At 43.9% G+C, this 13,652-nt stretch overlaps 1 protein-coding gene across 1 annotated transcript; it reads right to left on the bottom strand.

Annotated features, from left to right (window-relative positions):
- Nucleotides 1-612: 612 nt before the first annotated feature.
- On the bottom strand, nucleotides 613-13,419 carry MRPS34 (mitochondrial ribosomal protein S34). Its single transcript, XM_068110652.1, has 3 exons — nucleotides 13,028-13,419; nucleotides 4,771-4,813; nucleotides 613-1,043 (listed from the first exon to the last, which is right to left on the bottom strand). Exons 1-3 carry the CDS (start codon nucleotides 13,340-13,342, stop codon nucleotides 757-759), a joined length of 645 nt encoding a protein of 214 aa, XP_067966753.1. The 5' UTR covers nucleotides 13,343-13,419; the 3' UTR covers nucleotides 613-756.
- Nucleotides 13,420-13,652: the final 233 nt, after the last annotated feature.

Genomic DNA, 13,652 nt, shown 5'->3' with positions numbered 1-13,652 from the left:
TTCTGTACACTCATATTAGCTTTGCCACGAGCTTCGACTATGCATACAAAAAAGCCAAAAACAGTCACAAATTATGTTAAAATAGTTTTCGTCTTTGATACTTTGATACGTCTTTGATACGTCTCAGATACATTATCCCTGGTGTTGGGCTAGCAGCTAGGGTGCCGGCTTAGGATCCAAGGATCCTGGGTTCGAATCCCGGTCGATTGCTGAATTAACGCCAGGGGGGTTGACTCAGCCTGTCATCCTTCTGAGGTCGGCTAATTGAGTACCAGTTCACTGGTAATTCCCTGTTTGTCGTTAAAGGCGGCAAAAAGGGTTGGCGTCAGGAAGGGCATCCGGCCGTAAAACATCGCTTCAAATAGGGGACCGAAAAACAACAACAACCACGGTTCCCGAAAAAGGCCAACCCCCGCTTTGCGGGGAAAATGGCCTCTAAAGGTGGTTATTTATTTATATATATACTAATGTGCTACACTAGCACTGAGTTTATAAAATTGCAAGAATAGCCCGACCAAAATACGACATACAAAGTGAAATGCAGTTTCAAACAATACAACGTAGCTTTGAAATAAGATGCCAAAATACAGTATTGTGTCATCAGTGAAAACGTTATAAGAAGTTCAAATAACTTTATTGTTTACATATCAGTGAAAAGATTGCTTTTCATGAAGAAAAAGGCAGAGTGAACCTTAAGGAACCAGTTCAGCAATTACTGACTGCACACTATGCAACTTCTCTTGCAAACCAAGAGAATCAATTTCTCCCTGACCATCGTCCATAAATGCCCTCAAAAGTTCCCTTTGCATATTCAGTATCAGAGTACAAGTCAAGCATAGGTTCTTCGTTTAGAGGTCTGCCCTCCTTCTGCCACGAGGCCAATATCACAGCTCGCAAAAGAGGTGGAAAGGGTACGAAGCGCAAAGGAGGTGTCCTCGGTGGCGCTGTGTAGGCAATAAAGGCTTCCTCTTCATGGCGAGGTACGAGTCGCCAATCATGATACATCACCCTCGGTATCTCTCGGACATCATCTTCTGTCGCACCTGACAAGAAAAATGAGTATATATATATATCACTATAATACTCTGCTCCAGTCTGTTTCACCGAGGAGAAAGCAGTCTGATGCAATTGCTTGTTTTAGTGTTCAAACCTATCCTGGGCAGGAAGTTTCCTAGCTTTTGTCTTTATGGATTGCACAGTTAAAAAAAAAACTAAAATTCTCGGCATGAAAGATTCTGCCATGTGTCAAAGACATTGTTAAACCACCTCTGGGACGAAACACTTATAAAAAAAGGAAAACCGAACACACACATTGTCAAATGACATAGTCACGTGACAAACTACAGGACTAAGTGACAACATTTGGAAGCAACTGGTGCCTGAAGTCAAAGTTATACCATTTGGTTGGTTTAGAATGTAGTGGGATGAGAAAACAGATGTCCAAATGTACTCTCAGCTCTATGTGTTCATCCGCTATATATGAGAAAAAGAACCGAAAGAAGAGTTTGTTTTGCAAGCTATTCCAAATAACCACGACATCTCCACCCGCTTATTCCTTGGTGGATTAATTATGTCAGGAGCACAGGCTTGAGTGGAACAAGTTGTACAAGGTATGCACAGTTTGAGACTGGTTCTGATTAGTTCACAATTAAGCTTTCAGCTTGTGAAGAGACTCAACCCATGTCTCGGATGCACACTGCATGCATCATCTTCAGCATCTGGCTTTGAAAACTTGACCTACACATCGAAGAGACTGTTGAACATTGTTGTGCGCTTCGTGAATTTCATACAAGTCGAGTACTTTGAACTTGGACGCCTGGTGCTGGCTTAAGGGTTAAGGTGGCGGGCTTGAGACCTCAGAGTCCTGAGTTTGAGCCCGTCATGTCGTTGAATTAACAACAGCTGGGTTGACTCAGCCTGTCATCCTTCCAAGGTCGGCAAAGTGAGAACCAGATGACTGCTAAGAGGGCATTGTATCAGCAGCACAGCCAAGCCCCCAGAAAATATGATGCAACCAGCAGCCACATGCTGCATACGAACCACAACTTTGAGCTCGTGCCATTTCAAACAGCTCTGCCAAGACGATGACTTTTCATGACAAGTCCTCTGCTATGCGAAGTTTGCTTGTTATCCAAAGGGAAAGTCCTGCCAAAGAGAGTTAACAGATTGCACACTGAAATAGTTCTTTTTTTATTTATTGGAAAAGCCATATTTTGAGAGAGCAGTTCATTGAACCCAAACTCAGGTGGAATAGCATATTGATACGAGTTCCTTTATAAGAAAGTTCAAAGCAGGAGGTGGCATTGTGCAGGCCTGATGGGCCTATGTATGGTTGTTTGTCCATGCTCTATCCTTTTTTTTTCTTTAATACTGAGCATCAAGCAAAGCAGCAGCACATACCATTTTAAAGTCTGGTATGACTCAGCTGGAGTCGGGTGAGGCTCCCAGACCTAGGGTGGACACTAACCATTACACCACTGAGTCTCTCAAATGAAGTTGACCTTTCTCTGCAAGGAAGAACCATTTCCATTATTGATTCTACTCAGAAGAGCAAGACTTTACAAATGCATTGACAGAAATTAATTTCCCAACACTGATATGCAATGTTTGACTACCCTTGTCCAAAAGTGGATCTGGGGTGAATTAACGCGGGTAGAAAAGATCAAGGTTTTGGATGGGGGAAGATAAGAGATGGTGGCGAACAGCTGTTTTAAAGACCTGGAGGGAGGAGTGGGACTGAAGAGAGTGAGGGAGTTTGTTCCAGAAGTGGGAGAAAAGAGGAATGAAAGAGTGAAGGTGAGCAGAGAGTCTTGATTTTTGCAGTTTAACCATAAGAGGGTTGCTGGCAGATCTTGTGCGACATGTACGAATATTTGAGGGACAGAGCAAAGACAGAGCTGGGGGAGCTAGGCCGGAGAGGAGTCTGTAGAAGACAAAGACCACCAACCTGCCTGCGGTGAGTGAGTGAAATGCCCTTGGAGTTAGCTTCATCGCGGGAGATTCCAACGATTGTGAAAGCTTTGGTTTCAACAGTATGAAGCCGAGCTCGGTGTGAGGCATGATCAGACCATGCGCCACCGGCCCAGAGGGGAGAAAAGTATTCTATTGAGCTGCGGATGAAAGCCTTGTACATGGTGAGGAGCTCAGGTGTGCCAAGGAAGGACGTTGCACGATGGAGGATGCCCAGTCGGCGACTAGCTTTGGAGGCCAGCTTGGAATTATCATCATCATCCTGGATCTCATTCATCCTGATGTACCCCAAAGTCACCTCAAAGGTATCCAACTATCCGATTCGATTCACGACAACGCCTCTGTGAAACTGTCTTTTTAGCACTGGCGTGGATCGGCTTGTTATGCTCACCTCAACACACGTTGCTACTGTGGCACAGGCTTATTTTAACTTTGGATCAGACTGTGCATGACATCATAATATATTATATCAGGTCATTGAAAAGATCAGACCATGCGCCACTGTTATAAATTCCCGAAAAGAAAATGTACTTCTGTAAGGGTGTTGGGGTGGGGGGTTGGGGGGGAAGAGGAGGGAATATCAAGTCACAAAACCCCTTAGGGGGAGGATATTATTATAACAGTCGTAGGAGGCCTTATGCTGAAATTGTTTAAATTCATTTTTTCCCTCATCAATCTACACTCAATACCCCATAATGACAAAGAGAAAACAGGATTTTAGAAAGTTTCACAAATTTATTAAAAAGAAAAAACTGAAATATCACATTGACATAAGTATTCAGACCCTTTGCTATGACACTTGAAATTTAGCTCAGGTGCCTCCCATTTCTCTTGATCATCTTTGAGATGTTTCTGCACCTTGATTAGAGTCCACCTGTGGTAAATTCAATTGATTGGACATGATTTGGAAAGGCACACACCTGTCTATATAAGGTCTCACAGCTGACAATGCATATCAGAGCAAAAACCAAGCCATGAGGTCGAAGGAACCGTCTGCAGAGCTCAGAGACAGGATTGTGTCGAGGCACAGATCTGGGGAAGCCTACAAAGAAATTTCTGCTGCATTGAAGGTTCCCAAGAGCACAGTGGCCTCGATAATTCTTAAATGGAAGAAGTTTGGAACAACCAGGACTCTTCCTAGAGCTGGCCGCCTGGCCAAACTGAGCAATCGGGGGAGAAGGGCCTTGGTAAGAGAGGTGACCAAGAACCCGATGGTCACTTTGGCTGAGCTCCAGAGATCCTGTGTGGAGATGGGAGAAACTTCCAGAAGGACAACCATCACTGCAACACTCCACCGATCTGGGCTTTATGGCAGAGTGGCCAGACGGAAGCCTCTCCTCAGTGAAAGACACATGAAAGCCCACAGAATCTTGTTTCTCACAGTCTGAGAGTCCTTGAGGTGCTTTTTTGCAAACTCCAAGCTGACAGCTATAAACTGTCATCCTGGTGTTTCACAGGCAGGGTGATTCATCAATGTGTGTGCCATCCTTTGTTAAACTGGCATCCCGTCTGATCCCATGATGTCCTTCGTGAAGAATGGGCGAGCTATCGCTGTCACCATGGACAAATTCCAAATTCCTGTCATAACCTGCAGCCACGCCCCTAGACAATGATACTACCTAGCAGCCTTACATGAAAGAGGATTTTAAGGGTTTCCAATTTTTAAGGGTGATTAAAATTTTAAAAGTTCAACATTTGTACAATGAAAAACTGTATAATAAGTGCAAAGTAATGAAAGACAAAGACTGTAACTGTAACAACAAACAAAATGAGCAATGAAAGACTTTATATGGCACTTACCACGAAAAGTAAGGAGTCCCCAAGCCTTGCCGTGATCCAAGTCCTGCTCCACAGATGCACGAGAGCAAAATTACCAACAGACTTTGTACTTCTGGCCACTAAATGATTTCCTTGACAAGTACTTCGTTCTGTTGACATGTTATTCTTACATTACTAATTATTGCTACCAGCGATACACAGTGCCTTCAGAAAGTATTCACACCCCTTGACTTTTTTGTAATTTTGTTGTTACAGCCTGAATTTAAAATGGATTCATGGAAATTTTGTCACTGATCTACACATAATACCCCACTATTTCAAAGTGGAATTTGTTTTTTTCTCGAAATTTTGCAAGTTCATTTAAAATGAAAATCTGAAATGTCTCGATTCAATAAGTATTCAATTCCTTTGCTATGACCATCTGCTGGTGGCAGTGAAGTGCTACACCACTCCAAATTAAGCTTAGGTGCATCATCCTTTGATCATCCTTGAGATGTCTCTACAACTTGATTGGAGTCTACCTGTGGCCAATTCAATTGATTGGACATGATTTAGAAAGAAGCACACCTTTCTATATGAGGTCCCACAGTTGCCAGCGCATGTCAGAGCAGAAACTCTACCATTAAGTCCAAGGAGCTGTCCGTAGAACTCCGAGATAGAATTGCGAGGGGGCATAGATCTGGGAAAGGCTATAAATCAATTTCTAGAATGTTGAAAGTTCCCAAGAGCACAGTGAGCTCCATCAATAGGATAAGGAAAGAATATGGAACTGGCCATCCGACCCAACTGAGCAACCGTGGAAGAAGGACCTTGAGTCAGGGAGGTGACCAAGAACCCAATGTCCACTCTGACAAAACTACAGAGTTCCTTGGCTGAGATTGGTAGAACCTGCCGGAAGGACAAAAGTCTCTGCAGCAATTCACAAATCAAGGCTTTATGGGAGAGTGGCCAGATGGGATCGACTCCTGAGAAAAAGGCACATGATAGCATGCCTGAAGTTTGCAAAAAGACACATGAAAGACAGAGCATGGGGCAAAAGATTATTTGGTCTAAATGAGACAAAAATTGAACTCTTTGGCCTGAATGCAAAGCACTGTCTGGCGGAAACCGAGCACTGCTCATCACCCATCTAACACCATGCGTACCATGAAGCATGGTGGTGGCAGCATCATACTATGGAGATGCTTTCAGCACAAGGGACTGGGAGACTTGTAAGGATAGAAGGAACAATGAATGGAGTCAAATACAGGCAAATCCTTGAGGAGAACCTGCTTCAGAGTGCAAAAGGCCTTAGACTGCAGTGAAGATTTACATTCCAACAGGATAATGACCTCAAGCATGCAGCCAAAGCAACACTGGAATTGCTTCAGAACTAGCACGTGAAAGTCCTTGAGTGGACGAGTCAAAGTCCAGACTTGAATCCCATTGAGAATCTGTGGAAAGAATTGAAGATTGCTGTTTACCAATGCTCCCCATTCAACTTGACAGAGCTTGGGCAAATCTGCAAGGAAGAATGGTAAAAACTCCCCAAATCAAGATTTGCAAAGCTGATACAGACATACCCAAGAAGACTCGAAGCTATAATCGCTGTGAAAGGTGCTTCTATGAATTATTGACTCAGGGGGTTGACCACTTATGTAAATTCGATATTTCTGGATTTTTTTTATCTTGTAAAGAAATTCGAAAACAAAAATTCCACTAACATTATGGGGCATCATCTGTATATCAGTGACATATTGTGTCTGACCTCCTCAGACAATTCTCTGGTTTTCTTTCTTTTCTCCATGCCCATTACGGTGCACACAGTGACACAAAGCAGCAAAATGACTCCTTTTCTCTGTTCAAACTGGTTGAATGAGTGATTTTTATATTGCAGGCACTTGCAACTCAGCACAGGTGAGTACAATTCCAAAGTAAAGGAGAATCACCTTCTTTTTTTCTTTTTTTTTGTATACTGAATCGAGGCTCATGAAAGAGCTGACATTTACTTCACAAACAAATCAACCAGACAAACAAAATATATAAAAAGAGGGAGCGGAAGACAAGAGAATGGGAAGCACACAAACACTTGAGAGCACACAACATTTAAGAGCAGTGAGATGTGTGGGAGGGAGAGGGCTTGGGGGGAGGAGGCGTGGGGGGGGGGGGGGGGGTGGGAGAAGTAAACACAAGGACACCAAGGACTTCCAGGACAGAAGTTGGTATTTCAAAAAGTGGAATTGGGGTGAAATTATCGGGGATAGAAAAGATCAAGGTTTTGGATGGGGGAAGATAAGAGATGGTGGTGAACAGCTGTTTTAAAGACCTGGAGGGTGGAGTGGGATTGAAGAGAGTGAGGGAGTTTGTTCCAGAGGCGAGAGAAAAGAGGAATGAAGGAGTGAAGGTGAGCAGAGAGTCTTGATTTTGGCAGTTTAACCATAAGAGGGTTGCAGGCAGATCTTGTGCGACCTGTAGGAATATTTGCGGGACAGAGCCCAGAGAGAGCTGGGGGGGCAAGGCCAGAAAGGAGTCGGTAGAAGACGGAAAGACCACCAACCTGCCTGCGGTGAGTGAGTGAGAGGCCCTTGGAGTTAGCTTCATCGCAGGATATTCCAATGATTCTGAATGCTTTGCTTTCAACAGCGTGAAGACGAGCTAGGTGTGAGGCAGGAACACCAGCCCAGAGGGGAGAGCAGTATTCCATTGAGCTGCGGATAAAAGCCTTGTACGTGGTAAGGAGCTCAGGTGTGTCAAGGAAGGACTTCGCACGACGGAGGATGCCCAGTCGGCGACTGGCTTTGGAGGCCAGATTTGAAATGTGGTTTTCCCAGGAAAGATCATGGCAGATAGTGAGACCCAAAAGTTTGAGTGATAGAACTTCTTGGAGAGGATTATTCAGAAAGTAGATGGGAGGGTTGTCCAGTCGGTCTTTTTGGAGAGACATCGTAAGAGTGTGAGATTTGTCAGGATTGAAAGACATGTTCCACTTGTTCGCCCAGTCTGTGATTTTGTCCAGGTCTGCAGAGGTCTGCATGAAATCTAATTATTTCTAACAACTTCTAAAACGTGCCAATAATATTGTCCGGGCAATTTTAGGATTTCTGTGTGGATAAGCTAAGATTGTTATTTTTTCAGATTTTTTTGTTTTGTTCCACTGCAAACCAAAGAAATACATTTGTGGATACCAGAAGATTTTTTAATTTCAACAATTTTCTGGAAGAAATCGTGCATTATTTGAAAAAAGTGCAAGGGTGCCAATATTGTTGGCCACGACTGTACATACCATTGCTCTACCTATATTACACCACTGAGAGAAGTCTACTTATACTCATTAGTAGACCCTCACTATTAGTCTACTATTAAAGGAGCAGGTGATGATGCTGGAAGACAACAGGTTGGCTGGTGAGGTATTAAAGGAGTAGGTGATGATGCTGGAAGACAACAGGTTGGAAGCTGATACTACCTTAGTGAGCAGTGCACCAGCATCCAGAGTACCATTTTAACATGTTAATGACTACATCAAGGAGGCATTGTACGAGACCTCGTCACTATTGTTGGAACAGGAATCACGTATCACAATATCACAACTGATATTGCTACACTGATCCTGATCAACAGGATCCTGTTATCTGACTGACATTATCCTGTCTGTCATCCAAACAGGCAGATCATGAAATACAGATGCGACTGAAAGACATGGGAAAGCACACGCTCCTCCGGATTTGATAAGGCCGATAAAGCAGGTAGAGGAGCAGGATTTGCTTTACATCATCTGGCCAACAGGTGTAGTAGTATTCACATCTGAACCAAGGTCTCGTGATGCTGGGCAGATACAAACCCCATAATCAGCCGTACTACATGTGCATTTGTTGATCACCTAAGAATTTTTTTTCTTTTTTTGTATACAGAGTCGAGGTTCGTGAAAGAGCGAACATTTATAAAACAAACAAATCAAACAAACAAGCAAACAAAGTATATAAAAAGGGGAGCGGTCGACAAGATGGGGAGAGAAGGGGAGGAAGCACACAAACACAACATTTGAGAGCAGGAACATCAGGAGATGTGTGGGAGGGAGAGGGCCTGGGGGGAGGCAGGATAGGTATGAAACGCAAGGACACCAAGGACTTCCAGGAAAGAAGTTGGCACCTCAAAAAAGTGGATTTGGGGTGAAATTAGCGGGGGTAGAAAAGATCAAGGTTTTGGATTGGGGAAGATAAGAGATGGTGGTGAACAGCCGTTTTAAAGACCTGGAGGGAGGAGTGGGATTGAAGAGAGTGAGGGAGTTTGTTCGAGGCGGGAGAAGAGAGGAATGAAGGAGTGAAGGTGAGCAGAGAGTCTTGATTTTGGCAGTTTAACCATAAGAGGGTTGCAGGCAGATCTTGTGCGACCTGTAGGAATATTTGGGGGACAGAGCGCAGAGAGGAGTCGGTAGAAGACGGAAAGACCACCAACCTGCCTGCGGTGAGTAAGTGAAAGGCCCTCGGAGATAGCGTCATCGCGGGAGATTCCAATGATTCTGAACGCTTTGGTTTCAACAGCGTGAAGACAAGCTAGGTGTGAGGCAGGAGCACCAGCCCAGAGCGGAGAGCAGTACTCCATTGAGCTGCGGATGAAAGCCTTGTATGTGGTGAGGAGCTCAGGTGTGCCAAGGAAGGACTTCGCACGACGGAGGATGCCCAGTCGGCGACTGGCTTTGGAGGCCAGCTTGGAAATGTGGTTTTCCCTGGAAAGATCATGGCAGATAGTGAGACCCAAAAGCTTGAGTGACAGAACTTCTTGGAGAGGATTATTCAGAAAGTAGATGGGAGGGTTGTCCAGTCGGTCTTTTCAGAGAGACATCGTAAGAGTGTGAGATTTGTCAGGATTGAAAGACATGTTCCACTTGTTTGCCCAGTCTGTGATTTTGTCCATGTCTGCAGAGAGTGAGGAGGCTGCAGACTGCCGATCTGAGGGATGAGGAATGGAGCGGCAGAGAGTGGAGTCATCAGCAAAGAGATAGAGAGGATTTTCAAGAGAGTCAGAGAGATCATTGATGAAGACCAGAAAAAGCACAGGGCCCAGAACACTGCCTTGGGGAACTCCAGCCTGAACAGAAAGAGGAGATGAGAGAAACCCATTCAGGGCCACACGTTGACTACGACTAGAGAGGAAGTCCGCCAGCCATGCGTGGAGATTTCCATGGATACCAAAGGAGAGTTTGGTGAGCAGAGTGGGGTGCCAGACCGTATCGAAGGCACGTGATATGTCGAGGGAGGCTGCTCTAATTTCCTGTTTGGCATTGAGGACCTCCATCCATTGTTGAGACAGCAGAAGCAGCATGTCCAGAGTAGAGTGACCTGGTCTGAAACCAAATTGATGATCAGAGATCAAGCCATTGGAGAAGAGGAAATATTTCATATCCGAAGCAATGATGGATTCCATGACGTTGCTGATAATTGGGAGAAGGCTGATTGGTCTGTAGTTGCTAGGATCTGTTTTTGCACCTTTTTTGTGCAAAGACTTGAATAGACTTGTAAATCATATAAAAGCACATTGATGTGTACTATCTTTGTGATACATGTATTATTACCTCCGCCACCAAAGGTGGATGGAGGTTATGTTTTCACCCCTGTCTGTTTGTCTGTCCGTTTTGTCTGTCCGTTTGTCTGTGAACAAAATATCTCAAAAAAGTTGTGGACGGATTCGGCCGAAATTTGGCAGAGATGTACCGTATGTGACAAGGACGAAATGATTAGATTTTGGTTAAGATCCGGATTCGGATCTGGCTACTAGGATTTTAAAGTGATTCTTCACCATTGGGAGATCGGGCAAAAACGATACATAGCAGGATATCTCAAAAAGTTGTGGACTGGTTTGGACGAAACTTGGTGGACCAGTTGGGTGTCTGGCAAAGACGATTCGTTTCAATTTTGGTGAAGATCCAGATTCGGATCCAGCAAGTATAATTTTTTAAGTGATTCTTCACCATTGAGTGATATGGCCAATCAGGCGGCTGTATGCTCTCTACTAAGTGCTGTTCCAGTTTTATCTGTGCAAATCATTTATTGATTTGGATCGATTTGGATACATTGATTGGAGAAGATTGTCATGGGGACCACAAGGCTAACCCTCGCTTCGAGCAGGGAAATGGCCTTAAAATGCATGTTGTTGTTGTTGTTGTTGTTGCTGCAAGACAGGCAACCTCAACAAACACAATAATCAAGCAAGTTGGGGATGTCATTTTGACTGACCGGGTTGGTGTCGAATCGAACATGAAAGTTAATTATTATTTTAAAATTTTTTTTAGCCGCGTCGCAGACGCTGCTAATAGAGTGCCCTCTGCTGTTGTTGTTGTTCTTCTTCTTCTTGTTCTTGCAGAGAAGACAAAACCTCAAAGCTCCACCCATTCTGGGAACCATAGCTCCACCCATTTTGGGAGAGGCTTCATATAAACAAATATCCACCATTTTATTAACTCGCATAGCTTTGAGGCCTGTTTTGTAGGCCCGTGGTGTCTTCCTCTCTCACACAGTTTTATTTCAAATCAAATTCGATATATCATTTCATTTTTCACAGTCGCTAACATAGTTTTAGACTCGGTTGAAAAAAAAACGGAAGAAAATCCGATGAAAGTTGCCCTTTATAGAACGAAATGAATTCTCAAAGGCCTGTAACTTCAAGTCCATTGAGATATATATATTTTTAAATCGCGGCATGGTCAGTCATACACCGCCCGAAATAACAGACGGGAAAATGCCGAGATATATTAAAAATTCGTCCATTTGATGACAATCGTCACGATGAAATATTTAATTTATATGTCGTCACAATAATGTGGAGAGAGGAGCATAGCTTCGTTCACGTGTCGCTACACACGAGAAATTGCTGAGATATATTTTTTTACAATCACGGCATGGTCAGTCATACACCGCCTGAAATAACAGACGGGAAAATGCAGAGATATATTAAAAATTCGTCGCCACACACGGGAAATTGCCGAGATATATTTTCACTTTGCACAAAAACAACATCAAGTAATCGAATCAATAGGAATGTCCTGTGCCTATAACATCGACGTTATAGGCACAGCTGCATCTAGGCATTGTGTAACATCGACGCGGCTTTTGTTTTAATTAAAACTTTTTGTACTTGTTTAATACAGAGTCGATGCTTGTGGAAGAACTGGAACATACATGGAACGGATCAGGATGCAACAGAACAAATCGAACAGCAGGAGAGGGGGGGAGGAGGGGCGTGTATGTACGTATACGTACACACACGCACGCACGCACACGCACACACACACACAGCAGTGGGTTTGAGGGACAAAATATAGACGTTGAAGACAAGGGATGTGAGGAAGAATGAGGACAAAGGGGGTGGACAACATTGATAGAGAAGCAAATTCTCAGGAAAAAAAAAACCCAGGAAATTTGGAAAGAGGTGGGATTGAGGAGGGTTAACGGGGGTATAAAAGCTCAAGGTCTTGCATTGGCGATGATCTGAGATGGTGGTGAACATTCGTCTTTAAGACCTGGAGGTAAGACCGAGATTGAAGAAAATGTGGAAGTTTATTCCACAGGTGGTAAAATGAGGAACGATTGAGTGGAAGTGAGCAGTGTTCCTGTATTTTGGGATTTTCAGCTTCAGATACCTGGGGAGAGGGGGATGCGGTAGGAGGAGGGAGTGTGAGGGGAGCATGAGAGGACAGGGGTGGAAGACCAGAAAGGTGGCAGTATAAGGCAGAGAGACCTGTCTGCAATGGTGAAGCGATAGGCCCACAAACTCGGCTTCTTTGTGGGGGATTCCAATTATCTTAAAATCCTTGGTTTCCATGGCGTAAAGCTGAGCAAGGTGTGAGGCAGGGAAGCAGCTCAGATGGAAGAGCAGTACTCCATCAAACTGAGGATGAAGGCCTTGTAGTTGTAGGTGGATACGAGTACAGGTGTGTCAAGGATAGATTTTGCATGACGCAGGATGTTCAGTTAGCAATAAACAAGTATGAAGATAATATTGGGACCAACCTTGTACATTTTCATCATACATGATATTCTCTCACAATGGAAAGCAACACAGAATATAAAACAAAGATCTTGACTATAATTGTATAAACAAGTTAAATGTAATACTAATACATTTGATACCACGCGATTAATTGCTGAGCTTGATGAAGTTCAAATATTGTGCATACGTAATAAATATATGGGCACAATAGAAACGGAATTGAGGAAGAAGAAAAAAACTCGCAGGTAAGTTTGCATAATATGAGCTTGTGGTGATTTATAAATGGTTGTGTTTACACCTTGTCACTGGTGCTCACCTCCGCAGTGTGATCCACCTTGACCTTGGTGATGCGCCAGTAGCACGGTTCATCGTAAAGCATCAGCCAGGTTTTCCTGGTGACAATGCGGCCGATTCCAAACATCCGAAGACCTCCAATAATCTGGAAAAGGCGCCGCTCATTGCGCACGTCATCGTGAGCACGCGCAGGGATGCGTCTTCCGGTCATCGGCCGCACCATCGTTTCGTAATTAAGCGCAAACCTTTGGCTATCAGTTACCGGGTTCTGCAAAGCCCACATCTCTCGCACCTTCTTAGCGAGCTCAGCAATGGGCCGCGGCTGCTTTCGAACCATCGCGCTTTTTCACCAGTCTCCAAATCAGACCTTGTCAGAACACCGGAAACGGAACTAATAACGCACCATGATGCACAAACTGGACCACACTCGAACCCGTGTTCCTCATTTTGCAGATGGAAAATTATTCATACTTGTCACTGATAACAGCTGAATAATTCTGTGCTCGTTTTTCATTACCTATTTCTTGATATAATAATCAGTGAATAAGAGCACTGTAACAAACTGTAACGACATGGACATCAAGTAGGCCTCAAATGCTTAAAAAAGCAAATCCATTTAACTAATCAAATAAGTGATTTGTTTAGGG

This window comes from Myxine glutinosa, chromosome 3 (genome assembly GCF_964187855.1).
Source record: "Myxine glutinosa chromosome 3, kmMyxGlut1.1, whole genome shotgun sequence".
Classification (NCBI taxonomy): Eukaryota; Metazoa; Chordata; class Myxini; order Myxiniformes; family Myxinidae; genus Myxine; species Myxine glutinosa.
The sequence above is the reverse complement of the archived record's forward strand: the minus strand, read 5'-3'. Positions and strand labels throughout refer to the sequence as shown.